This window comes from Sturnus vulgaris, chromosome 3 (genome assembly GCF_052056855.1).
Source record: "Sturnus vulgaris isolate bStuVul1 chromosome 3, bStuVul1.hap1, whole genome shotgun sequence".
Classification (NCBI taxonomy): Eukaryota; Metazoa; Chordata; class Aves; order Passeriformes; family Sturnidae; genus Sturnus; species Sturnus vulgaris.
The window spans coordinates 101,083,391-101,110,225 of record NC_142245.1 but is presented as its reverse complement, the minus strand read 5'-3'; the positions used below and the strand labels follow the sequence as shown (position 1 = coordinate 101,110,225).

Here is a 26,835-nt window from a genome sequence, read left to right as displayed (position 1 = left end):
ATATACTGCATCTTTGCGTATTAAAAGCTTACTGATCACTAATCCTTTAGAAGTAACTCTTACACTGCATATTGTACTTTACTCTCATGTATTGTAAGGGGTTTTAATTGATTGGGGATTACAGTGTGTAAGGATGTGCTGTACTGAAGTAACGTTGCTGTTGGATGCAGAGGAAAGGCGCTTCTCACAAGTACAATGATGAACCCATCTTAAATGAAGACTTTGAAGAAGTATGTTTTTGTCAGATTTACATTTGTGGCATTTACTGACCAAACTTCCTGCTTCTTTTTCAGCTAACTGCTTTCCGTGAATGCAGACACAGTCAAGGTGATAATTTTCTTCCTGTTACAGCAAGACTGAAACATATCCCAAAATATATTAAAAATATATATTTTCCTGAGAGATTGTGCTATATATATCAGAGGTTTACATTTTTGCTGCAATATAAATTACTAATCTCTGAGGGTTTTCCTGTATTCTCCCGAGTGACTGATCAGTTAAGGAATGGTTGGTAAATACTCAAAGGATATGTTAAGTAACCTTTTAAACTCTATTCCACAAAAGCTTTCTTGGCAAGACACATACACTACATTTCATAAAAGGATCGAGAGGAATGAGAAATGGAAGAAACTGACTTTTCAGCTTTGGTAAAGATGCCACCAGCACGTCTGCAAGTAGAACCAGAGGAAGATCAACCATAGTGATATAGACTGCATCTGTAAGAAGTGACCATTATACTGTGTATATATATTGTACTGTAATACTGCAAGAGGGTTTTAAAAATCTTTCCACTTTATTTTTTTATGCTTATTAATCAGATACCGTTACTTATTGCAGTTGCAACTATGCACTTGTATAAAGCCATAATGTTGAAGTTTATATCATTCATACACATCTATCAGAAGCTGCATGTCAGTGTTCAGCAGCTAGTATAGGTTTGAAGTATATACTAGTTTCAGCTACGTCATCATGGGCAGTCCCCTTTTACCTAATTGCCTTAATTTAATTTTTTTCAAGTTTTTTTTTGCCCGTTCTTTCTATTTAAGGAAAAAGAAAGTTTACCAGCTCTTAGGATGCAGTTTTGCTTTGTGGCAGAAAAAATAGTGCACTATTTTTACACCTAGTAAGTTTATCAGTTTCAGCCTATTTTGAATGTATATCGACTGGTTTTAAGGGTGGAGAAGTGTTGGTTACAGAAATAATGTCTGAGAGCATGGGATTTACCAGACCATTTGCTTGTACATGTGACTGCTCATCCAGCCCTTTTTACAAACCTCAATGCTAGTTATTGACTTATATTAACCCTCATTAAGTGCTATGAAACTTCATTTTGCCTTGTTTTTGCATACTCTCCTAGATGTGGGTTTTTTTTTTTATTTCTGGAAAATAAAAGAATCTGTGACTATTTTTACATTTCACAACACAATATCCAAGGACTGTCACAAACTTTAAGAAAAGTAAAACATACTGTAGATGTATTTTAAAGTTGTAACCTGGTTCTCTAGCACATAGCTGTAGGCATAGATAAATATTTCAGTATTGTGTTTTGAGAACTGATAGCTGGGAAGAAAGGGCCTCAGAGGCACTTAATCTGACTTTTTTTTAAACTTGGAGTTGTACAAAAAAAATAATTTATGTGGGCTCATTCATGATGTGTTCATAATTATCCCAGAAAATGCATGTTTTATACAACTACAGTATGTGATGTTAAACATATTGACAGTAAAAAATGTAGTCTCCTATTTGGTCTCTTTATATATATATATAAATATATATATATATTTAGAATATATATATATATAAAATATTGTGTGGGAGTGCAGTAATTTAAAATATGATCTAACACTTCAATGAAGGAGGACATTTCACTTTAAAATTTTGTTTGTTTGTTTCTGTTTTTTAAAGAGTGTTGAAATGTTTGGAAGGATAGGACCATGTTTTATTTAACACTATCATGAAAGGTGGACTTGGAAACACTGAAATACTGAAAATTAATAAATATATTTACGTTTTGTAACCTCTACTACAGTTCAGCTTAACAAAACAAGAATGTATTCAGTCTTCTATTTATGGGCTCACAAAGTAAAATATTGTTGTGAGTTCTTAAATTCAATGCTAAAACTTTCATATCATTTCTGTTAGATATTATAACCCAGAGCACAGCTTCAGTGGTTTTTCCCTGCTTGTTTTGATTTACAGAAGTACGGTATATTTTTAGATAATGCAGATTTGCATAGAGTACAACATTAAAAATGTATACAGTAAAACTGTTTCCATTCACTGAATGCATAAATATTTTATATATATATATAAAAAAATGTTACATTGTGGGAAGTTCTATCCTTTTCTGAATTGGAGAATATTATATATATATATATTTTTAAATAAACTATTTGAGTAAGGTAAAATAGTTCCTGAACTTGAGAAGCTGGTAATTAATTGAAATATTTAAATATAAAGATAACTACTGCAGCAGATATGGGAAAGGCAAGGGCTGCTCCAAAGGCAGCCCCACAAATCCTGTGCAGAGGAAGCACAGACTCCAGGGGAGCTTTGGCAGCTCCTCCACTGCTGCCGCTGCATCCTTTGCACTTTCTCTCCCTGGCTTGCCCTCATCTACTGTGAACCCATGGGGCCCTGCTAAGCCTGACATTTTAGGAAATGTACTATGTTATAGTATTTGCTAGCCACAGTTTATAAATCCCACGCTTGTACAAATGGTCATTAGCTGTACATGCAGCAGGCTGTACTGAGATGGTGTCGTGGAGCAATGTGGGCTGAGAGGAGCACTGGGGGTCCTGTGTTCTGACCTCTGCCTCAGAGCAGAGCTGACTTAGCACAGGTTCCTCAAGCCAGTGGTCTGAGGTGCATGAACCTCGCTTTGCACCAAGGACACAAAAGGCAGAGCTGCTCTTCTGTTCTTCTCCCTCATCCTGCTGTGAAATGCAAACACCTCTTCAATGCTAGTTCCTGGAGATTGTGTTGTTCCCTTATTGTCTAATGGTACCTTGTAATATTTTTGAGAGAAGGGCATATTAATGAACTAAGGAGCATTTGTCCTTTAAGTCACTGATGTTTTAGCACTTTCTTTTTGTTAAAGACTTGCCCTAAGCAAACAGGACGTTTTCATGGCCTGAATGACTTACATATAGAAAATTTTCTCATTGCAAGTCCTTTTGTCTCACAAGAGTAAACAAGTGGCATAGTCAAGCTGCATATTAATCTTCTGGAAAAATCAGGAGTCCAACTTGGAGGCAGAAGCTCAAGGCACTTGTAGGGAAGTTGCTCCTTAGTTCCCAATCCAAGAGCTCACCAGCACAGAAGGACAGGCAAACCCCATCAGAATTACCTTGTCAGGTCTCAGAAAGGCCTTTCTACAATGAGATTTCCACTTCTGTTCCTAGTTGTGTGCTGCAATTCCCTGCCTCTTGTGGTCCCTGCCAAAGTGCAGCCCCTCCCAGCACTGCCCACAATCCAGCACCACATCTGCTTTTAAGTAGAGGAAAACTATGGTGGTTCTTGTGCTTCTGAGCACAGCTGATGCTGTAACCAAAAACATGACATAGAATCATAGTAGGATGTAGGAGTTGGGAACATGCAAGAAGCTCAAGGATCTTAGCAGTGACAGATGCCAAATCTAAAACATCGCTGAAATTTCATTGCAAGTAGCTAAATCTCTTATTGCCTCTTGAAAACACTGAACCTCCTAAATTTTGACAGGCATTCAGTGGCTCTCTGAAGGCAGCAAGGCCAGGAAAGCTGCCACTGAAATTAGGTGATTTTTCTCTTTAGTTTCTTTTTAGTTTCTAATGTCGGTGATCATTAAAAATTTGAGCATTTCTGTTTGTAATCTTACTACAATGTATTAGTTTCCCATCTAGCTTTGAGAGAATCATCCTTGCAAGAGAATTGTATATTTTGGTCCCTAGTGCCTTTACCCATCCTTTACCCATGTCCTTGTGAAGTTGTATTTGGGATGCTGCTGTGAAAAGGGGGAGCTTATATGAAAGCAAATTTCTTACCTGCATTGCTCTTATAAACCCTTAATCACCTCCTTATTCTGTTTTTGAGGCAGAAGAACAAACAGTACAATGTCCAGTTGAGTGAACTGGAGTATTTCAGTCTCCTCCACATTCCTGGATAGTTAGCCTTGACATTCATGTTAAAATAATGATTAATTTATTTTTTCATGTAATCATAGAATATATCAAGTTGGAAGGGACCTGTAAAGTTCATCAAGTCCAACTCTCTGCTCCTCACAGAGCTACCTAAAACTAAACCATATGACTAAAAACATGATCTAGACACTCCTTGACCTCTGACAGGCTTGGTGCCTTTTTCAGTGCATTACATTTTATTACAAATGATCATGTCTGCACATAGTACACTTTAAATTGAAAACATTATTTCTTATTTTTTAACATGATCTTGTGAATAATTCAGGATTCTATCAGAATCCCAAGGATCATAGGGTTTGCTTGCTGCTTTGAAGTATCCTTCATGAGAGTGGGAAGGAGTCTTCTTTTGAATCTCCATAAAAGATGTTGATAGATTGGTTCTGAATCTACAATTTGTGTTCCATGTTGAAGTTGCCTAAAAAGTGGACCAGTATATATTACTCAGACATTCTCATCTGAGAAATTAGAGAAGTGTACTGAAATGTGTGTGGCAGAGAACACTCAAAACACATCCAGCCTAGGTCTCCCCAGAAACTACTGCAATCAATGTAGCTGTAGCTGTAGAAACACAGCAGCAAGAAGTGGGAATGTAGAGAAAATAACGTATTGGCACAGGGATGCTAATTACCAGGTCTTATTAATGAAAATCGGGGTTTGGAATCTTTTTCACTTTTTAAGCAGGAAGCAAGTGTTTTATAAAGGTAAGAAAGCCACATTACTAATCATATTGCAAGGGTACAGCCTGGGATTTGACTGCAGCTGCTTTTGCTTCAATAATCTGTAAGAATCTGAAGCTGCAAGATTAAAGTGATCTTTCAAAATGAAAGTCATGGTGAAATTTCAGTTGTAAGTGTATGTAGTCATGATGCCTTAAAGAACTCTGGAAAGACATATCATCACCCTGAAAAGAAAGGGCAGAGAATCCAGTAATGTCATGTCCCTGCAGCCCTTATTCGTTGGAAGAGCTGCACAGAAATGCTTTCAGCCAAGACAACTGCATGGGATGCTTCAGTCCTACCACCTCATTTTAAGGTCTAGGTGTTCAGTTTTTTCAGAGATGCATGCCTGCTTCTGTGCATAGTCTTATATTGTCCCTGTGGGCCTCACGTCATGTTGTTTTTGTCATTTGTCATTACTGTTTGTGGTGTTTTTTTGCCCAGGACACTCTTGCACCACTTGGTCAGCATGGCTTTCCAGTGAGAAGTACTCCAGCTTGTGAGGTCACGGCCAGTCCTCTTTTCCTTTGGATCACCAACTGCTTAGACTTTGGACTTTGGCCTTCAATATGTGCTACTTTTTATTAACAAGTGAGCTCGTAGAAACTTCTTTTGTAGTTACCTGAGATACTTAACCCCTTAATCTTTTTAAGACTGAAGGAGCTGGGTACCCCACCAGGTAGGTGGTACCCCTATTTCATATTGGCTCACCTTGCACTGTCTCTGACCTCAGCTGCTCCATTTTCCAGTAGGCTCTTGGAGCAGGTCCTGCAGCTGGGTGCAGGTCTGGCTGCAGTTTCAGGACTTGAATCTGCTTGCTGGATATCATGGTCTCATGTCTGCATGATGTTTTCCAACACGTTACAGTCCCTGTATCCTGGGGGCCACTGAGATCCAGAAGGATCTGTGTATTCTTTAGTCCAATAAGGAGCCGTGGGGGGAGGCTCCCTTGCCTGCTCTGTTCCGAGCTACAGCAATGAGAGTTGTATTACTGGAAGGTGGGCATTTGTGCAAACTTAAAAAAAAACAAGGCCGAGAGAGGAAAATACCTTGAGTTCAGAGAGTCCATGAAGACTGTAAGTTGTGGTGACAGCGCATTTCATGGAAAAAAAATTAAAATCTCACAAGTCAGACTCGAAAGTCAGACCACTCTATATACAGGATCTGTATATAGTCAGCTGTTCGAAGGTGAAGGAGTTTCTCTCCAGTAATTATTTAAAATATACTTTACAAAAGCTCAATTCATGCTTTGTTAAGAGTCATGATTTATATGACAGAGGCAACAGTGAGGCATAGGATGTGTGTTTTTCCATTTATGATTTTCATATAGTACGAGTCTTGGTACTGCTGGCCAAAGCCTTCACATTCCAAAGCAGAAGTCTTGTACATTCCAGAGCAGGCATATGCACAGATAACTTGCAATTACAATAAGGTGGTAAGTATTTTCAGCATGGTGCCATATTACTACTCAGTTTGAGTCAGAATCATCATTAGCCAACTTAACATTTTGGGCTGGTGCAGGTTCTGTCCTTTACAACATTTTCCAGAATACTTGACAGATAAAACAAGGTGTCTGCCCTCTTAAAGCTCCCTTCCTGTGAGTCAGTGATACCACATAATGCACAGAAATACCTATTTAGGCTTCTGACAATTTAAGACAGTTCTAAATGAAATAATGGAACAAAACAGGATATGAACAAAATTGTGACAATTATTTAAACTGTTCTTCGGGTATTGCAAATTAAATTTTATCATAATAATAATGTAAAAAGTCTCTTATTTTACCCCTAGCCCAAAGATTGGATTGTTTTCCAAGATAGATACGGTTGTCCCAAATTTCTGCCAATGTAGAATGGAATAGCTGACACCTTTAACTTGAAAATGTCTGTATGTCTGTCTTGCCATTAGGCAGAAAACACCTGAGGTCCATCAGGACTCAGGTCTGTGAGGCTGGCAAGGTCTTGTAATTGGATCCATCACAAGTGATGATCTGTCACATTCTTACAGTGACATTCACTGTGGCTCCCAGGCACCTGTTTGACTTCAACAGCTGTCATCACCAAGAACTCTGAAGTGTCCTGGAGAACTCTGGCTCAAAATCAAGCAAATTAAAGTCAGTGCAAACCAAGAACTCTATAACATCCTATTTTAAGAATTTTTTTCAGCTTCCTCCTTTCACCTTCAAAAGTGAGACATCCTTAGACCATTATTAGTGATAAAGGTGATATTTCATGTTCTGCTTCATACATAAATATGAATTTCAAGAATGGAAGAATCTAGAAGAGAGTGGAAAAACCAGTCTGAAGAGAATTTGGAGGGAAATCATTATTATTTATCATCAGGGAAAATACATGGCTGGGAAACTACCTCATTTCAATTATCTCCACATCTGTGGAGCTTTTCATATATAATAGTTCCTTGTGTGGACTCAGCTGATATTTCCTTTTCTTATTTTCTCTCTATTACATGTGTCACTAAATGGAGAATGATTGATTGGTGGAGAATTGGTGGAGGATTGAGGTTACCTCATTTAAAGAAGTGAGTGAAAGTGTTCTGTAAGAATTCAGCTAATTCTGAATTACTTTCCCCAGAGTCAAACTGCACTAAAATCCAACTCTAGATCTGCAGTGGTTGGGGGTGTTGCTGCCTCCCCAGCCCACTCCTTTCTCTTCTGTTTCAGTGGATCAGATGAGCAGAGCCAGGATGGGGAGCAGCCACGTGCACAGTGTAAGGCAGACAGAGGCTCAGGGGTCAGGCAGGGACAGGGACTCCAGAGCAGTGCAAGCAATAGCATCCCTTGCTGGATTGGAGCAGCACAAGGAAAGACATCTGTGTCCACTTTGCACAGCATGCCCAGTGTAGGGAGGCCCATAGGGTGGGGAGAGGATGGTTTTGTATTTGTGTTCAATGTTCTGTTCACTGTAGACAGTCCAGAAAAAATAAACTATACAAATCTTCCTTCCACTGTCTACATCCTTATTGTCAGACCTGCAGCCAGCTGTCTCTGGACTCACATCCTCATTCTTTCCATAGTAAATCTCGTGGTAAATGTTTTCTCTCTCACAGCTGAAGTGAGCTTCTAGCTTATTCAGTGGGCTGTACTGGAATTCAGATCTTGTCTTTTCACAGACAAGGAGACTCAGAAAGCCCTGACAAGACCCATGCTTTGTCAGCCAGGGCAGGACAGGCTGTGTTACCTTGTGAGCATGTTGTGAACTGGTACAATTAGACACCAAGTGTGTAATTCCACACTCATACAACATCTGTGAATGGAGTTGGATTACTTCCAGCCCTGTGGATAAGAGCTGATTACTGGCTTACACCTTCTGCCATAAATCCAAAATGCTTTCCCTGCTTGCTCTTGCCCCGCTGCTGCATTACACAGCAAACAGCCTCCTTGTGTCTGCCCCGATACTGGTGAATGACAAGTTTAACAAGATTTATCCTGCCTATGTATTTGTCTAAAGCTGTAGCCTTTAATCCAGCCACTGAGAAGATTATTCTTTACCTACTGGAAAACACAGGGTCTGTGCTTTCATGGGGTTTGCCTGGAACTTGAATGTGCCTCTGTTTATGAAAGTGAAAGAAGTTACTCTCTGAGAGGGGAAAAAGTGTGTAAAACTATTTACTGCTACTATTTACTGCTATTTGTTCCATATCTCTTGCAGCTTGAATGTGAACTCATGGTCCAGCTTTCCAAGTCCACAAAATTACTTTACCTTCATTTCATGAATTAACTGGCTTTGTTTTCCTCAGTCCTTTTTTCCCACAGATTTCTAAGGTGAATTATTCAAAATGTGTTAAGTAACCTATTAAGAACTGTTCTTAAATGCATTTTCAGTATTTTATGGTAAAAAACCAACTTGAGATGCTGATTCTCAAACTAAAAATGGAGCAGCTTCACTTTGCTACAGCATCACTCAGGCGTATGAAAGACGTCAATAACAGAGAGGGTTTGGATTCCATACAAATCTTTCTCTATCAAGAAAAAGCTTTAATTAAAAAGCAAGTGGTTTTTTTTTTTAATATTAAGATGCTGGAGCTCTTTAGCATTGGCAGGTCAATAGGTCAATATTGAGCCTGATGCTTCAAGTGTTAAGGTGAAAGCTGCCCATTTATGACCTGTAATGAATATTTCATTTTCTCTCCATATATGGAAACAATAAAACTCAAATGCAATGAAAATTAACTGTAAGAATGACACTATCAATATTGAAGAAGAACATTTATTAATATCACCTGGAAAATGTATCACATGCCTCCTGCCACCATTTAGACCACTTCAGATACTTTACACAGCTTTAGTAAAATCAGAAGGTTTACAATTAATCTTTCAACCAACATAGATAGATTTATACATTTTATTGAAGCAATAAAAAAAGGTCATCTTTGAATTGCTTGCATTAATGTGGGATACATGAAATCAGTGCCCAAAGACACATCTCTTCCCTGCCCCCTTCCCACTAAAATTTAGAGTACGAAGCAGCTGTTTTCTGATGGTGAAGGCCCTGCTCCAATTTCTGCATGCTCGCTGGCAGAAACATCTGCTTTTGCAGATCCCTTTGCTCCACAGCAGTTACACAATTTAGAATGTTGTGAAGAAAACCTGCCTCAAATGTAGTCAGTGCAGTCTTCCCATAGTTTTCAAGGGTGCCTTGGTTTTTACATGCCAATCAACAGAATACTGTAAGAAGAACTCTTCTGAAATGTGTCTTTTAATTTTGGGGAATGTAATGAGAAATGAAGGCAAGCTATATGATTACTAATGTAACTTTTGGTTGTGAAGGCAGTACTTCCAAAATCCTCTGTTAATAGTTGTCGAGACTATCCTTTCCCCCTTTTTACTTGAAGTACTACAAATTAATTCGAATTTCTGAAGTAAAAGTGAAGTCTCTGTTCTTCAACACACAGCACTGACAGGCCAAAAACTCATGAACCACAGAGCAGTATCACCAAAACTTGACAACCATGGGAGATCAGTCTGCTGAGATGCATCAAGGTGCACATGTCACTGTCAGTATGGAATCCTGGATATTGTTCCAGGAACTTCTGCTTGAACAGCATTTTTAACTGTTGGTCACAGTTTCATTATTCCCATATATTCTAGTCTCTGCTGTTCCCAAAACAGTATGTTCAGTGAATGAGAGCTCAGGTTGAAAAAGAATTTATAGTTGAGTTTTTGCTCTTTTTGCTCTTGTCTGATAAAAGCTGGGTATACTGAAGAAAGTGACTATGGGTATCCTGTATCAGCTGTATAAATTGTACTATTTAAGTGTTGCATGTAAGTGCTACAATCCCAACTGGATTTGTGATTTAGTAAAAGACATTTAGAACCTTATTCTGGATTGGGCCTTGACTCAGATTTTCTTCATCCTAAAATACAGACAGTTAATGTTGAACTAATTGACTTGCTTGCAAGAAGACAAACATTTGTTGTGGTTTTTCAGTCTTGCAGCAGAAGGATGAGTCAGTGTGTTGGTGCAAAACTGATCATGTATAACTGAAGAACATTGCTTATATGTAACCAGAAAGTACTGAAGTGACACCAGAATATATATACACCTAATTATGAAATACATTGTAGTAAAGAACATCCAGAGAAAATGTGATATCAGTGAAACTTGTCTGAAATGACCAATAAAAATTTGCTGCTTAAATTAAGTATCTTATCAGAATTATTTCTAAAATAAAGTAAGCATGAATGTGCTATACTGTAAGTCTGTAAATACTATAAGTATGCTAAAGGGTAAATACTAGAGAAAGAGAGCTTCCTCAGTCTTTAAGGAATTCTTAAATTCTTTAGGCTTAATTGAATTTTTTTCATGGTAATGGTATGTGTGCTGATGAGTGTCTTCTAATCAGTCTTTTTAGTCTTCCTGTAGTGCAGGATTGTGGCTGTGACCCAAATATTGAGAATGAGCATGGTTATGAAACGGATGAGAACTAAAAGGGAAAAAAATTTTGTAAGCATAATTCAAAAAAATCAACTGCTGTTACAACACTGATTTGTAAACTTTTGCTGGTGTATAGACAGGCTGGTTCACGTTCTGAAACTGTTTTCAGCCAATTCGTTTCAATTACCATGTTGAGGAACCCACACATTCTGAGCATGAATCCAAGAGAAAACAGCATTTAGCACTTGATCACTTTCAGAGATAGCTCAAAATAATACACTACACTACCTTTAATTCTTTTGTAATCAGGAGAATATTACAAGCATGAGAAGACTCATATAAATTTATATTTACAGCAGAAGTTAAATTCAGAGTCACAGCTCACATGTTCTTTATAGCTGCATACATTATTTATAATAAAGGAACTACTCTCTACTGCCATCTCTTAAGTTTAGACTTCAAGAAGACAGAAAATACTGGTATCTGTCAGATAGTGACAGATAATCTGACAACTGACAAAAAAAAGCAGTTTTTAAGTACCTGGGTTATCTCAGCTTTAGAAACCATAACAGCATAGTACCTCTACCTGTGAGAAGGTATTTAAAGTATATGTATGTCTGATGTCCATTTGGTAGGTGGAATATTCACAGAAACGTACACAATACTTTGTTTCAGAACTATGTGATATCTGACTGTTTCATAGGTGTGGATGTGTTCAGTGTTGCAACTTAACTGGAAACACTTTCCACTAGAGCAGCACAGCATCAATGTTTGCTGCTGCCCCTTCCATGTTCCGAAGTGGATAGTGCTGTATTTTAAGCAGCAGCTTTACCCAGTGCCAGCTTTGTTTTCCTGGTGTTTCCTCCCTCCCAATGAATCTGTCTCTCCCCTCGGTGTAAATGTGTAGCTGTGGGTGACATGGACTCAGTACCTGACCCTGACTAAATCCCTGCACAAGCATTTTGCCAAATCTTTGGTGACCCAGTTAACTGCACAGCCCCACAAACTCCTTACTTTGGCAAAGAAAAAGCTGCAAGCATTAGGGTGAAAATGTGGGCCAAAAATGGGACTTCCTTTCCCAGTGAAAGACCCACTTGGAATGCTTGCAAAGCTACAGTTTTATTGGGCTGCAGAGGCTGCTTCAAAATTACAAAGTCCATTCAAATTATGTTTCTGACGAAATAGTTTTGAACGAGAACAAGGAACCACCAGATGAAGTACAAAGGGATAGTTACTGTTCTTGCATCCACCAAGTCTTGATTTTGAACAATTTACTGAAAAATCTGTGAGACTCCCTAGTTCCTGCAGTTTCCTCAGGATGATAGGAAGCTGTTAAATAAATTTTCTTAATAATTTGCTGCAAATTACATATTTAAAATCAGTTTTTTTGAGTTTCTTACCAGCCTAACATTTTCAGCCTGCCATAAACTTTCTGAATGTTGGACCTTAAACTGTTGACATACTAAGCTGAACTTTAGTTTTCTAGAAGAACTTTTTAATTCACAAAGCTGTCAATAAGAAAGTGAAATATTGGTTATTTGAAAATTTCATTCAATTACTACAGGTTTTTTTAAGTTGCATTTTACTACATTTATTTATTAAAATATTAAATATTTTTAATACTTTATTCTTCTATTTTCATAATTAATTTTGTAGAGCTTTCGCCTTTTGAAAAAAAAAAATCTGTTGGCTCAGTTGCATCACATGACAAGTGTAAGCAGTTTTCTGGCTTTTTTTTCCTTGATGTCTTTGCCTGATTTGTAATCCTGTGTAACTCCTGCCCTCACCATGCTAACCTATCACATTCATGGTTTGTTCTTGTGAGACCTTCTGGGTGTTTTACAAAACAACTAAAAATTACCATGGCAGCTATTCCCTTGGAAAGGCAGAGAATTCCATACTTCACTCACCTGCGAGATCATTCGTAGTCATTACAGTTGTAATAATTCTTGCTGTAAATTGAATGAATTCTGATTAGTGGAACACATTGGACACATTTATACTTTAAAAAAATTATGAGATATTTATTTTTCAACAGAACATAGTCCTGCTTGGAAAAATATACACTGTACACATTCCCACTTTTAGTGTGTCCACTCTTCACTATTTTGGCTTCAGAGATCAAGCTCTCAAAGCTGACTGACAATGCGTTAAAGGTCTTTTTTAATGAGAAAATCACAGATATAATTAGAATTTTTATATCTATCACGTTAGATTGGATGTAGTCAGTTTACTGCTTTTCTTTCTGTTCAGCCCTTCCTTTGGTAGCTGACAGTGAGCTACACCCACAGCTGAGTTATCATGACTTAACCATTGGGAATGTTCACCTGTGTGCATTCAGGCTTTGCAAATACAAAGAACGCAGCCTCCCTCCCACAAGGAGCCTAAATGTTAATTATTTCACACTTGCAGCAGAGTAAAAACATTTACAAAGTTCACTGTCATTGTTCACCAAACACACCACAACTTCTAATTACTGGCTTTTTTCATGTCGAAACAGATCCAGCATCACTGGATGATGAGTTTTATAGCGAGAATATTTTAAACATGTTTTGTGAAGATGAGAAAGGCACTTCTGACAAACAGCTGTAGAACTGTTCGTGCAGACCACTGGGTAATTGCCACAGGAACTCCACAAATGACTGTTCATAAATTCTGTCAAGAAATGTTAATTACAAGTAGCCATAGAGCTAAAGGTATTTAGCATTAAGTGTGTATTTATTTGCGGACAGCTTTACAAAATTAGCATTGTCTGATTGCATACTTGAAATTTTAGCACCTTTTCATGCTGGATCACTAGTAACTTTATTAAATCATAGAACACTGAAAAATTTTCCTCATAAAGATACTCTTTCAGTTATTTTAACTCAGGTTCCCTTGGCCATATTCACACTTTAAGTCATTGGTTTTTAGCGTTGGTGTCAAAAATAAAACTTGTTTTCAAGAGACCGTGTCATATCTGAGTCCCAGGCATCAGCACTGAGACTGAGGGAAACTAAGGCAGGATCTTTACCTACTCTGATGGAGTAAAGAGCTATGAAAAGAGGAATCAAGAGAACTCAGTAGTTCACACCAAGTTGTCTGTAGCTTACTTGCACAGGTGTATGCACCCATGCCCCAGGTCAGGGCACTCGCTTGTCCGGAATCTTTGGTCTGCCAGAGGTGCTGCAGCTGAACCAGCTTACTGGCTGCACTGACGAGCGTGCACAGATTCTGAAAAGCAGATGAAAAAGAGAGAGAACCTCTGCTTCTGCCATGGTATCATCTGAATAGGAGCAGCTTTTTCATTTAGAATAAAAAATAATTGACACTTTTCCAGTATTTGGCAACCCAAGCACTTCAGCTTCTTAGTAAGGAACAGCAAAGCAAAAACTAGAAGTTGCCGGAAACAAGGGACTCATTTCTGAGGTACTGCCCAGCAAGAAGCTCAAAGAGCACAGTTGCTACTGTTGTTGGCAAATACTTGAAAGAGGCAAATACACTAAGAAGCAAAGAAACAAAAAAAAACCTTCTCAACCTGCTCCATAAAACTGTTTATAGATGTCAGCTAAAATGAGACTGACCTAGTCTAAACAGCAAGGTTGATTCAGACCATCTGTTGCCATTATGTCTGGCAAACCAATCCATAAAGGAATGAAAAAACTGACAAGAATGTGTGGAAAATTAGTCCAATTGGAGGGGAAACATAGTAACAGGAATACACTATTCACTCAGTCCCCCTTTTAAAGGAGATTTTGCAAAGGCAGCAGGTAGAGGACTCCATACAGGCTTTGTGCCATACATGGATTTCTGCTCCAAGTAAGGATCAGAGTAGGGCTTGGAAGCTTTTCTCCCCATTTCTATCACCTCTTGCATTAGCAGATCCAGTTAATCTCAATTACATTTTTACTTTCTCTCTCCTGCTAAGAAAAGACCATCTTTAACCTTTGTAGGCATTATCAGACGACATTTTTCTTGCAAAATTGTATGACTAAAGGGGAAAAAAGAACTATGTCACAATTCCCTGTTTCAAAAATTTTGATGCTCTACTCTTTTCCTCTTGCGTTAAAGGTTTATTGGTTGGGATTATGACATTAGGAATAAAGTGGCAGTAGAATTTCAAAATTTTAAGTACTTGCCAGTTTTAATTAAGGCACCACCAAGTAACAACTTATCTCAGAATATGCCTTTTATTCCTCCCATAGAGTCTCTATTTTCAGTGCTGTTTTCCAGCTACTCATAGAAGAGCGAGCCTGTATCTGAAAACTGGTTGGTTATTCTGAAAGCTAACCTAAATGACAAATTCTTCTAAGGACATATATAGAGGACAGAGTCCACTAATAAATGCTTCCATTAAAAAATGTAATTTCATATGAAGATCTAATTTCAGATAATCATATAGCACTTACCATGGCCAGGTCTATTATCCACTTCTGCAGTGTTAGCATGTACCAGACCCCCCAAAATCTTATATTATGTTAAGTTTTATAGCACTGAGAATTTTAGGACACAAAGTTCTCAAAACTGCCTGAGGAATATGATTTTTTTAAACATCTGGAAATAATCTTATTGAAACATTTTAACAAGACTATACAATCCAGATAAAACATATTAAGAACTGGTTGAAACACTAAGTGTTCCTATTTTTCACACTGTCTTTGGTCAAATAGTGTCTGGAGTTTCTCAAAACCTGCTCCAAAGCACAAGATTTGAGATTTAAACCCAAGTCCTATTTAGAAAAAAAACAAAACAAAACACTGTTGTCTTCATTGTAGTAAGTACAACCTGCATGAGTAGGAATAAAAAAAAATTTTAAAAAATCTTTAGTTTCTACTCTACATCCCTGTCAAAAAGATGTAAATTAAGAATCTAGTTTATTCTTTATCGGTTGGGAGCCTTCTAAAGCAGAGCAAACATATAAAGCTTACTTCCTGTACAGGTTTTACTGTGATCCCAGAAATCAAGGTGTGAATGTGGAATACATGTTGAGGGGTGCCTGAGAATGAGTTACAATAATAACACACAAGAAATGATGACACAGCTGCTATGCAAAGAACTACCAAACAAGCCACATAAACCAAACCTCCTGAGTTTCAAAGGATACACGACTGTATAGAACAAAGCTCGTTTTGCTTTTCCACTGAAATGCATAATACAGTAAAGGAGAATGGCATCTGCAATAAACAAAAGAAGGTTCATCAAAGAAAGGACTGAAGGGACTAAACACAACCCTAGACAGTTCCACTGTGCACGAGGTCTGTAGAAACTCCTTTCTGACAGCTTTTGTCTCTTAAATGTCATTGATGACCGAAACACTGCAAGCTCTAAACCCAAGCTTTTCTTAGAGTCTGGAGTGTTTAGTATGTTTCTCTCCCATATGGAGGCACAGACAAACGGATGAGTTTACACTGTGACTCTGTGTAATAATTATGTCTTTCTCCTTTACCTGACCATCTCTTTCAATGATATTTAAAAGAATTCAGTTTTATACGAGATGTTAATGACCTCTTCCCCCCAGCTCCAGCATCGCTGCAGTGGAGCACTGTACCTTCCTGCAGAGACTTGGAGTGCTGAATGAGCCCCATTTCATTTCCAAAACATGGCTTCCAAAAATTACCTTGTGCAATGATGATGGGATACTCCAGGTATGTCTCCAGGGGGTAATCATAATAGATCTGGTACCTCAGAAACACAAGTAAGCTGGATAGAGAGATACAAAACAACATGACTGCACAGAGGGATGCAAAAAAGCCTTCACAACTTTTATACTGTTTGGGTGGTGCCAAAAGGCTCCAGATACGTGTAGCCCTTGCTGTGAAACTGATCAAACAAACACATGCACACAGAGCAAGCCTGATCTTTTGTGATCTGTTTCTGTTACCCTCGCTGGCCACACTTGTCGTCGAGATCTTTATGTCACAGTCTCTAAGGCATAATTTTATTAATTAGAACTGGTGAGAAAGAAATAAAGGCTTCCAGACCTAGGAGATACATTCTCTTTGAAAGAGCTTGGCACCTCTAGGATAAATCTGATTTCTTTATGTCTGTAGCTCAATTTATACATTAAGCAAGTTTTATAGGGGTAGAAAATGTCTTCCAAGCTGTCTAGACTGTTGTGAGATGACTCAGTGTAGGTCTACTGGTCAGACTAAGAGTCTAAGTGCACCAAACAATGGCAATTTTCCTTCCTGCCATTCCACAATACAGTACCTAAAAGGAACTTTCTGTACTTCCAACTCTCCTGCAAGTCCATTGGGTTAGATAGAAAATTTAAAGCTATACAGAAAACAGAAAGACTCGGGGCAGTTTTATGTAAGAAAAAAATTATAGTTTTTGGTGTAGAAATATGGCAGAAGGAACAGCCTGCCTTGTAAGAAACTGGCTTTTACAGTATTCAGAATTTAAGTATCTGAACTTCCTAGAAGTGCTATTTGATATAGAGTGAAATCAGACTCCTAGCCACCAGCACCATGTTTCTGTGTCACTCCTCTGCCTGGTCATTCTGTTGATTTCACAGAACCAGCCCAGCTTGTACTGGTAGTCACATAGCTCCCTGCAAGTAGATTAAAAGTCTTTAAAGATGTAAGGATAAATAGTCTACTAAATATACAAACAGTCACAACAAATGTTTCAAAGAAGACCAGAACCTGTAGTTGTGTGGGTGCCGTGGTTCTCACACAGATGCTGAGGAGACATTTCCAGCTTCTCCATGCTCATCTCAAACATTACTTACAAAGCCTTTTTAAAGCACACCAACCCACACGAATGATTAAAGTGCTGTCACCGCTTTTTGACTGAGACAGTGGTGTCAGTAATCTCTGCTGGAACTCCAATTTGCTTCATTTACTCTGAGGTGTGTTAAGGGTAAACAGCAGCAACACGGGCTCAGCGCTGTAGAGAGGCGGGCAGGGAGCGGCCACAGCGCAACCTGACGGATTCTGCACAGCTCCGCTGAGAGGTGTCTGTCTGTAAACCTGAGCTGTGGCCCTGCCTGGAGACACGGCACAGGCACTTCAGAAACGCCACGCCGCTTTTGTGAGGGGATTCTTCTGAACAAACCCCCTTTCCTAGCTTGGCGCTGTGGCCATCCATCCAGATGTTCTGCCCACCTCCACCCCTCAGCGCAGAGCTCTTCATGGGATTTTCTCGCACTTGTATCCACATCGGACGTGCACGCACCGAGTTTATTTATTTGTCGTTTCATACAATCCTCTTTAAGCAAGATTTAATAAGCCTAGCCCATGTAAGCTCATTACAGGCTCACAAGTCTTTGGAGTTTGACACGGCTTGTAATTTTCTTAAGGAATTATTTAAGTCTTACTGATTCAGGTGAGGAAGCTTGTCTGACGAGTACAGCTACCTGCTCCACAGGGCACACGGGTCCTGAATACCCTAAACACAGGCTTACACTCTGCATCTGCTGTATGCAGCGACATGCGTGGTCCGGCATGTTTGGGGCAAGTTAAAAAAATCCGAGTTTCCCTTTAAATGACCACGCGAATGACTAAAACAGGAAGTTCCGTCCCGAAAGGCTCTGTGGGCTCAGCTGGCGGGGCTGGTCCAGAGCCCCGAGCGGGGCGATGTGACAGGAGGGAGCGCGGTGTGCCCGCCGCCCCCCGGCCGCCCCTCAGCGCGCCCTCACGCCTGACCCGAGCCGCGGAGCAAGGAATTCATCCCTGGCTGCCGCAGCAGCTCCAGGGCCCCGCACCCCCGGCCCGGCCGAGGGGACCCGCGGCTCCAGCCGCTGCTCCCGCCGCAGTCCCCGTGTGCCCCCGCCGCCTTACCCGGCCAGCTCCAGGAGGAGGCTGGTCACGCTGAGTCCCCACGCCGAGCCGGCCCTCAGAACCGCCACCAGCTGCGGCAGCTTGATCACGGCACTCACGGCCCAGGTTGTCAAGTGCACCAGGTCCAGCGGCCCCGGCGCCATCCCGCTGCGGCGGCCCGGGACGGGGAACCCGCGGAGCGGCGGGCAGGGTGTGGTGGGACGGTGGCGCCGGCGCGGCCCTCACGGAACGCCCGCACTGCCCGGGGCACGGGGAGGGGAGAGCCGGGCCCGGCGGCAGGGACAGTGCCACGGCCACCCCCGGCCACCCCCGGCCCGGGGTACCGCACACTGCGGTGACCGCAGGACACCCGGGCCGCTGCTTGAGGCCTCCCTACCCGAGAACCGCTCCGCTCCAGGTTCACAGTGTTGGTCCTGGAATGACCCTGTTACCATAAACAACATCCCCAGAGCAGGGATGATGTGAGTCTGTGCCGGCCATGTGCCCCCGGAGCACTGCAGGTCAGCTCTGCTTTTGGAGCTGCAGGCTGGAGCTCAGTTTTCTCCCCCAAAATTAAGTCCCGACTGCTCTAGAGCCCGTGCTTTTCAGGTCACTCTCCCTGGGTTGCTGTGGAACTAATTCCTGCGGCAGAGATCGCACGGATCTGACAGCACCTCTTTATTTCTGCAAGAAAAATGTGCAGTACAATTAAAAGATGCTAAATGCTGGACTTGTCAGATGATTCTGAAATTGGCTGGAATAAACTTTCTAAGACAATTTGAAGTTTTAGAAAGCAGGCATTCTTTACTTGCGCAGGACACTGGATTCTTAATTATTCTGTGTCTGGAGTGAGACTTTACAACAGAGTTTTTATTCATTATAACTATACATATTCATTAAAACATGTTTCTTATTTACTCTATAAATATCATTTTCCTAGAACTAATTTGCATGCATTCACCTCTTGCTGGAAGTTTATGGTTCCAGAGGTTTATTAAAAGAGGTCTCTGGTGTTTCTATTCACCAAATGCTTTGATAATAAAGGTGACTTTTCCTTGAAGTTTTTATTTGTGTATGCACTGTTGTTTCTTGTATAAAATTTCAAAAAACCCACTGTAGGCCTCCTTATCTGTTTCTCCACAGGTTCCTGCTGTGTTTATCATCCTGTGTGCATACCTTTTCATTCTTTTATCTTTTTTTGCCAGTCAGTCTTTCAGCAACTTCAGGGGAGCTGAAAATTTTTATTCTTTAAGTTATTTCTCACAGGTTGTTGGAGATGGAGTAACTTCTCCAGAACATACACCTACCCACCATACACAGTTATATACAAAAACAGTAATGCTTTTGTACTCCTCAGCTTGTCAGAACTAAATAAAGGTTATCCAGGGAATATGCATTTGTACTGATTGCACATGGACAGAATCTTGGCTCTTTCATGCCTGCATATGGCCAGGACTGCTCAGACTGTCAAATCCACACCATTAATTCAGTTTTACCTAGAACATAATTGCTTTAACATGACGGGTTATTCACAGGCATAGCATTTCTTCTTTTTAATTTTAATGGAAGTTATATTTCACAATGATCAATAGTTCTTAAAACAGCTTAAAACAGGTATATTGAATTAATTCCACATACCCTTGGTGGTATTTTAAAACAGTATTACTAATTTTTAATTTGTAAATCATGTTGCCCTTTGGTAATTTAGTCATAAAAGGAAGCAGGTATGTCGAAGTACTTAAAAATCTCAAAACTCAGAAATAAATAGCCCCCAATACAATGTGTAGAAACTGTGTTTCTGTTAATACAATTCAAAATAATCAAGCTTTTCAAAGACAAGCTAAAAGAAGAAAAAAAGATTTAGGTTTACCTTAAATAATAACTGTTCCAAGATTTTCTTGATAAACTGAGTTGTTGACTTGGTGGGAACATTATGCAATTGAAAAAAGTTGAGAAATAGTCATACAAGATGAAGTTATTTGAAAGTTAGGTCTGAGGTGTAGATGTGCCTGTCATGTCAGATAATCTGAGAATAACAGAAATATCTAAGGTAGAAGTTGCGTATCTGCACTACTGTGTGGATGTTGATCCAAAAAACATATAAAATCATCAGTTATGTGTACTTCCTTGTACCTTTCTAAATAATCAAGAAACGGAACTAACTTCGAACTATTAAGCAGGTCCATGAGCCCATTTTATTCAACTGTTTTTATATTTAAGAAGACGTTAGTATTTAGCTTTAGTCAGCGCTTTACCTTTTGCAAATCCATCCTGCTTTGCATTGCAAGCAGTCAGATAACCAGGATGATTAACCATCCGTGCCCTGCCCTGTCTGTGAAATGGTCCCGCTCTGCATCTGTTCCCTGCCCACGTGAGCAGCAGCTTAGGGAAGGAACAGACGTCACAGTGCTGGGCAGCCCCGTCCAAGGTCACAAAAAAAATTTAATCTGTGAGCAGGATGAGAAATTCTTCCTAGTCTGTTTAAATTATTAAGTTCTACATCAAGTTCTACCTAGCCCAAAAGCGTAACAAAGCTAGGATCTGGGAGGAGCAGAAGAGAATGAAAATATACTAACTAGTGTCCCTTTTAGAAAATCTACATTGAGCTTGTAGCCCAGAGCGGAGGTTGACCTGCAGCTTTTGGATCTTGAACTGGTGTTGTTCAAGATCCATTCTTAAATCTGACTTACCCTAAGACGAGGCTCCAGCAAGAGCTGAGAGTATGAGTACCTAGGGGAAATAGCTCATGCTAAGCTGCTGGTGAATGATGCCCCCTGCCCTCTTGCTAAATGTCTTAATATTCTCTCAGAGTGTGCAAATGGATCTGCCAGCACTGTGGAGCAGCTACAGTTACAATGGTGCTTATTCCACTAAAGATCATCATCTCACCAGGTCTGAAACACTGCCAGGTGTGGGTTTCACTCTGCCCTTTGTAGGGATTTTTATGTGTCTCTATGGTAACGCAGTGCTAGCAATGTGTCACATTCCATTAAGTTTTGTGGTGGAGAGTTGATGTAAACACTGTGTTTTCATTCCATTTGGCTTTAAAGAGACATATCAGTTTAACTGCTAAATAAGCATTGTGATAGCTGCAGGTGGTTCTAGGCTACATCTGGTTTGTTTCTCGTTCTCAGCAACACCTGCAGTTGAGTAAGAGTTACTGCATGAATAAATTTGTTAATTCACAGATCATATAAAATATGTCTAGTGATGATACTTGGTTATTAGTAACTGGGCAAAGCGAACCCACAGTTTTAAGTGATCAGGTCACAGAGTGAACCCAAATGTCATCATTTTTATATTTATTGTGCCAGTGTGTTTGGATATTACTTCTTAATGCAATTTATCAGTCATTATATGCCAGCTGAGACTTTCCTCTGGGTTAAGAGACAGTAAATAAAAATTTGCAGTTGTTTTGCTCCATCAGTCTGGCATAAAGGCCTTGTGCTGATGTGAGCCTGTAACTCCAGACACTTGGAAATTCCATTATTAAAAGCTGGCAGTTTTGTAGATACATAGGTTCACACAGATTCTCAGAGAGGCTTTGGAAAAGTCACAAACTGAAGTCAGTCTGTGGGATCTATGCCCTGTGACAGAAGGGGGCTGTGGGCTGGCCTGTGCCAGCATCTCTTCAGCCTTCCACAGAATTCCTGAGTTACTTGGACACCCATCTGTGTTTCAAGGAATTCATTGACACAAACATGAAGTTTTCTGAAGAAGGAAAACATACGTGACATAGATGCAGAGTAGCAAGTAGAGTTTTTAAGAGAGGCATTCAGATTTAGGAAGTTTTAGTGGTTTGTATCTGTGCAGGATTTAGGAAATGCAACTTGAGGCCCTGACAGATTATTTTTGGTTTCTAAAACCAACAAATCGAAAAATATCACACTTTAGAAAATTGTTGACTGATTTAGTTCAGAAATTTATTTCTTTATAGAAGCTGAGCAACGTGAATGTGTATGCACATAATACATACAAACAGATGATGCTCTGACTGGCAGTATTGCCCATCTAATGTTCATACAGAATAATCCTCACTCTTCCCAGTTCTAGGAATTTTACAGTTTATGCAGTAATTGTCACAGCATAATGAGACCTTCTTTGTAGGAAAATCTGTTTAGTTATTTTGTTTACTTTAGGGTAATCTAATGGTCAAGAAACTGTTTTAAATATAGTTTCTAAGAAACAACTGGATTTATAGTCGTAAACAAAACTTATTAAACAAATTATAGTTACAGTGCCATCTGGGACCTATATATACAAAGAGTGTTCTAAAAGTACAAGAAATGCAGATTTATAAGAACTTACGTATGTTATGTGTTTTTTAAAGTATATATTTCACCCTTTTTAAATTTAAATGAAACTCAAAATGAGAACAAACAAAATCCAGATGCACTGGAAATACCTGTTCACATGATTAATATTATAACTATACTCAAAAATTTAGAAGAGAAAGCAGTATATAGCAAACGGAAGAACTAAATCAATATAGCTACTCACTAGTGCTTTTTAACTGAAAGAAATAAAGAAAATGAATTCTCTAAACATGGATAATCCCTTGTTTGAGATCTTGCAACAAAAGGGAAAAAGGCTAATAAAACTGAAGCCCAAGTGATACACCATAAGAATGCTTTACAAATAACTTATCACACAGTTTAATATCTACATAATATCTTTGATAAATGGAATTTCCACTGATTATTTACAGATTTCACTACTATTGTAATCCCATCCAATCATTCTAAGACACTCTGCTTATATAAATGAGGATTATGTGGCAAAGTTAATTATTGCGAAAGAAAAATGTCTGCTAAACTTGGGATGAAATTGAAGTCTAGAGATTTTCTGTTTTTTGCCTTCTACTTGCTGGTGCAGAGGCAGTTTTGATTAGGACCCTGGATATTTCCAAAATGTCTTTTCTGGAGGTTGCTGTACATGTTGTTGTTTGCTGTTCCAAACCAACTTTGGAAATGTAATGTTGGAGAGCTAATTGTAGCAGCATAAAATAATTTATGTGTCATTATTAGGGAAAGTGTAATAATTTAACAAAATCAGATGTCCAGTTCTACACAATGTTCCCATATCACACAGATTGTCTGATCTATTCCACATAGGAAACTTTGGTTCTCAAGACATTCCCCCTTAATCGTTAAAATGTCAAAATGCTTAAGAGTTACTATTGATTTCCACAGGAAATATGACAGAATTGGCGTTCTATGGTGAACAGAACTGGTCCTATCCCGTTGTTGCCCACTTAGTATTTTAGAGTAATTTCAGTTAGCTTGAACTCAGAAAGTCAAGATATTAACCTAATTGCACATCAAAAGAGGCAGCACAATTCTGGGTTGGCGTGATCCTGCAACAAAGCAGAGAGTGACATTTTCAAGGTTGGACTCTTCAGCAATTAAGCCAAAAATTATTGCATACTTTGGCTCCTTTTCAGTTATTCCTACAGACTCTCCAGTTGTGATCTGTTGGCCTGAAGTGACCTGTGCTAGGGAGCATACAGAGGGGAAATCTGGGCTTTTCCTGTGCTGTACACACATCACCACTGCACATCCCCATTTTGGGAACTGCTGGCACCTCAATGGCTGCTTTATCTGGTTAAGGACACAAGACTACACGTTTTTATTAAAGACTTCCTCCAATTTTTAAAAGAAAATTGGTTATTGCCATTCACAGAGATGACATAGGTTCTTTGAGAAGTGTCTTTACATGGGTGTAAGGAGGGCACTAAACAAGCCTCTCAGATGTATGTGATTAAAAGAAACACATCTAGACTTTGTGAAAAGTATCCTATATGAGTAGTTAGAAGAATTAGAACTATATTTCAATTAAAAAATGTGATTAATCTGTATTTTAGAAGTGAAATCTATTTAAACCTGGTGTAATTAAAATAGGAATTTTTAAAAAATTCTTTGCGAATGTGTTTGAAAAATCATTTTTGCAAAATATGTTCTGATCCCAACAGCTCTGGTTAGTCAAACAATTGGTGAAAAGCTCTGCAGACAGTCATTCAATTTATACAATAAAAGACAAATCCTATTAAATACATCTCTCTTGATGGATGTGTGTGTTTAACCTTCAAAGGTGGAGATTCCTCAGGGAATCCATTCCAGTGCTGTATTATCCTTATTACTAGCTTCCCAAAAAGATAATGTGATTCTTCCATGCTAAAATTTAAGCTTGTCATTTTTGCTGTTGCCTGACGCTCCCTCAAAGTGCACATTATTTCTTTTCTCATTCCAGAGATGCACATGTATCTAAAGACTATCACTTTCCAAGACTGCTTTTTTTTCTGCTTCAGATTAAACTTTAAACAGTCTTTTTAACCTTTTCTTATATGACGTGTCTTCCCGTGCTCCAGTTGCCTCACTGCATCTCTGGACTCCAATTAGTAACCCACATCTTTAGGGTAAGACGTGGAAGGTCTTGTCCAAAACCAGAAGTGCTTCAGTTGAAACAGTGCCAGTTCTAAGTGAAGTGGGAGGATTAAATAGTGCACTGCTTAGACCATCCTCCTACCCTGCAGTTTGCAGGAACTCTCTGGGGGAAGGATTCTCTGGATTCACACACAGTAAACAGAGTAAAGAATCTGGAATTATTTAATGTACTTTAAAAGGCACTAAGCACTGGCTTAATGTCCTTTCTGGTGGATTACTTGGTGTAAACTGAGTGCCATCTGGAGGTTAGGAAACACGGAGCTCAGTATGCTTTCATGCTGAAAAACAAAATCCCTGATCTTTACAAATGAAATGTTCTTACATGAGTAGGAGCTTGAGCCTGACAGATACTGGGTATCCACCACTCAGCGTAAAGTTTGTGACCCAGAGTAAGGCATGCAAGTGCAATGTCTCTTGCTGTTATGCAATCACCAGTAAATGTGTAACCTCTGAGTGGCCTGTGCAGTTTTCAGAAAAAGCTCTGGACAGCACAAAGACAAGGGAAGTCTTGATCTGCTCTTTCCTCTCCTGCTTTCAGGTGTGTGAAGCAAATGGGTTCCTGGTGCAGTTTTCTGCTCTCAGGAGAGAGCAGAAATCATTTCAGCTGAACAAGAGGTTTCAAAAATAAGGTTCCCATTTGGTGTGTCTGAACTCAGTTCTCCATCATCTTTCATGTCTGCACAGAGTGGAATCAGCTTTCCTCACCTGGGCCGGTTGCATGATGGGGTCTTCCTTTTTTAGGTAACTTAGTTGTCATATTGAAAGCCCTGATCCTTCAGTTCTCACTGTGTTGAGGAATCTGGGAGGAGAACCATTTGGAGATTGTGACTTCAGGGGGTGGAACCTGGCTTTTCTACAGTGCCTTTTTTTTTGCCTGAGACCACTTGGATCAGTGATCACACTGGTCACAGTAGTCACTTTGTGTGCTGAGCTGCCTTCTGCCACTGAAGTCTAATCATAAAAACGAATAGCTTTAACTGCAAAGCATGAGTGCATCCATCTCCATCTCAGTCTGGTGAGAGACTGCAGCCTCTTGTGTCAAGGCAATGCTAAAGGCATCTGTGTTGAACTCCACTCTAGGCCTGAGCATGATCCTGCAGAAGTTGCATACAGCTAAAAGGGCAGATACTGTGTGTGCACTCTCCATGCTCTGCTCCTTGCAGATTTTTCCCTACAGAACAACAGGCCATAAAGTTTCAACCTATGTAATGAAGATGCAGTAGCTGAACAGGCTTTTGGTATTATTGTGTTGATTTAGCTTCAGGATGGTTTCCCTGGGCAACTACAGATTTTAGGGACTATGAACCTGCTAAATTCAAGGTTGACAATTCTGAGGGTGTAAGACAGGTTGCTGAGCCAACACGCCTTCAGAGCAAAATGTGAAAGCCTGCTTCCTTGTCAATGAGTTTCCATCAGCTAAACCAGAAAAAAACCGTAGGAGAAAGGAATTTAAGAGCAGCAAATTCACAGAAACAAACTAATGTGAAAAATATTTGGTCTCCCTCCCTCAGCAGGGAGTGCTGAAAAGCACAGAGCATGTCTCACGTGCTTAAATATTATTCTTTAGAGCAAGTTTAAACATGCAGATGACAGAAGCTGATGAATCCTTGTCAACTATATGAAATGCAACAAGCTGCTGCATTTTTGTCATGCTGGCTTTCAGAACTGAAAGTGCATTGTTTATGTTGTGACTCACCTGAGCAGATCTTCATTAATTGTTTTCAGGAGATTAAATACAGGAAGAAATTGTCTTTTGTCTGATGTTAGTGGCATCCTTACTGTAGATTTGCCTGGGAAGATGGATGAGATTTGTAGTGCTGTCTGTATATGGCACAGTCACCTGAAATATGAAGAGGATCATC

General features: G+C 39.5%; 2 protein-coding genes across 6 annotated transcripts in view; one reads left to right on the top strand and one right to left on the bottom strand.

Moving 5' to 3' along the window:
• The window catches only part of ROCK2 (Rho associated coiled-coil containing protein kinase 2), a 103,261-nt gene extending 92,706 nt beyond the window's left edge, over positions 1 to 10,555 (top strand). For all 3 annotated transcript variants that reach the window (XM_014894977.2, XM_014894978.2, XM_014894979.2), the window contains one exon: positions 294 to 10,555. In XM_014894977.2, the coding sequence (XP_014750463.2) occupies positions 294 to 297 (4 nt within the window). In that variant the 3' untranslated portion in view covers positions 298 to 10,555. The remainder of the gene's footprint in view (positions 1 to 293) is intronic.
• Positions 7,773 to 26,781, bottom strand: SLC66A3 (solute carrier family 66 member 3). 3 transcript variants are annotated; one of them, XM_088162412.1, is made up of 7 exons: positions 26,670 to 26,781; positions 16,385 to 16,467; positions 15,872 to 15,941; positions 15,177 to 15,234; positions 13,881 to 14,001; positions 12,699 to 12,740; positions 7,773 to 12,117 (listed from the first exon to the last, which is right to left on the bottom strand). In XM_088162412.1, exons 1-7 carry the CDS (start codon positions 26,744 to 26,746, stop codon positions 12,020 to 12,022), a joined length of 549 nt encoding a protein of 182 aa, XP_088018538.1. In that variant the 5' UTR covers positions 26,747 to 26,781; the 3' UTR covers positions 7,773 to 12,019. The 3 variants fall into 3 exon arrangements, with proteins under 3 accessions (XP_088018538.1, XP_088018537.1, XP_014750466.1); XM_088162411.1 differs by lacking the exon at positions 26,670 to 26,781 and adding an exon at positions 18,552 to 19,679 and having other exon boundaries at positions 9,103 to 12,117; XM_014894980.2 differs by lacking the exon at positions 26,670 to 26,781 and adding an exon at positions 18,552 to 19,508 and having other exon boundaries at positions 9,103 to 10,837.
• Between the last annotated feature and the right edge of the window lie 54 nt (positions 26,782 to 26,835).

What these genes read in the sequence shown, in the direction of transcription:
- SLC66A3 (XM_088162411.1), bottom strand. Translation starts at nt 18,694, where the DNA reads ATGGCGCCGGGGCCGCTGGACCTGGTGCACTTGACAACCTGGGCCGTG. An exon ending in TCCCATCATCATTGCACAAG is followed by an intron (nt 15,942 to 16,384) that starts GTAATTTTTGGA and finishes TGTTTATTGCAG; the next exon opens with ATGCCATTCTCCTTTACTGT. An exon ending in GCTTTGTTCTATACAGTCGT is followed by an intron (nt 15,235 to 15,871) that starts GTATCCTTTGAA and finishes ACATAATATAAG; the next exon opens with ATTTTGGGGGGTCTGGTACA.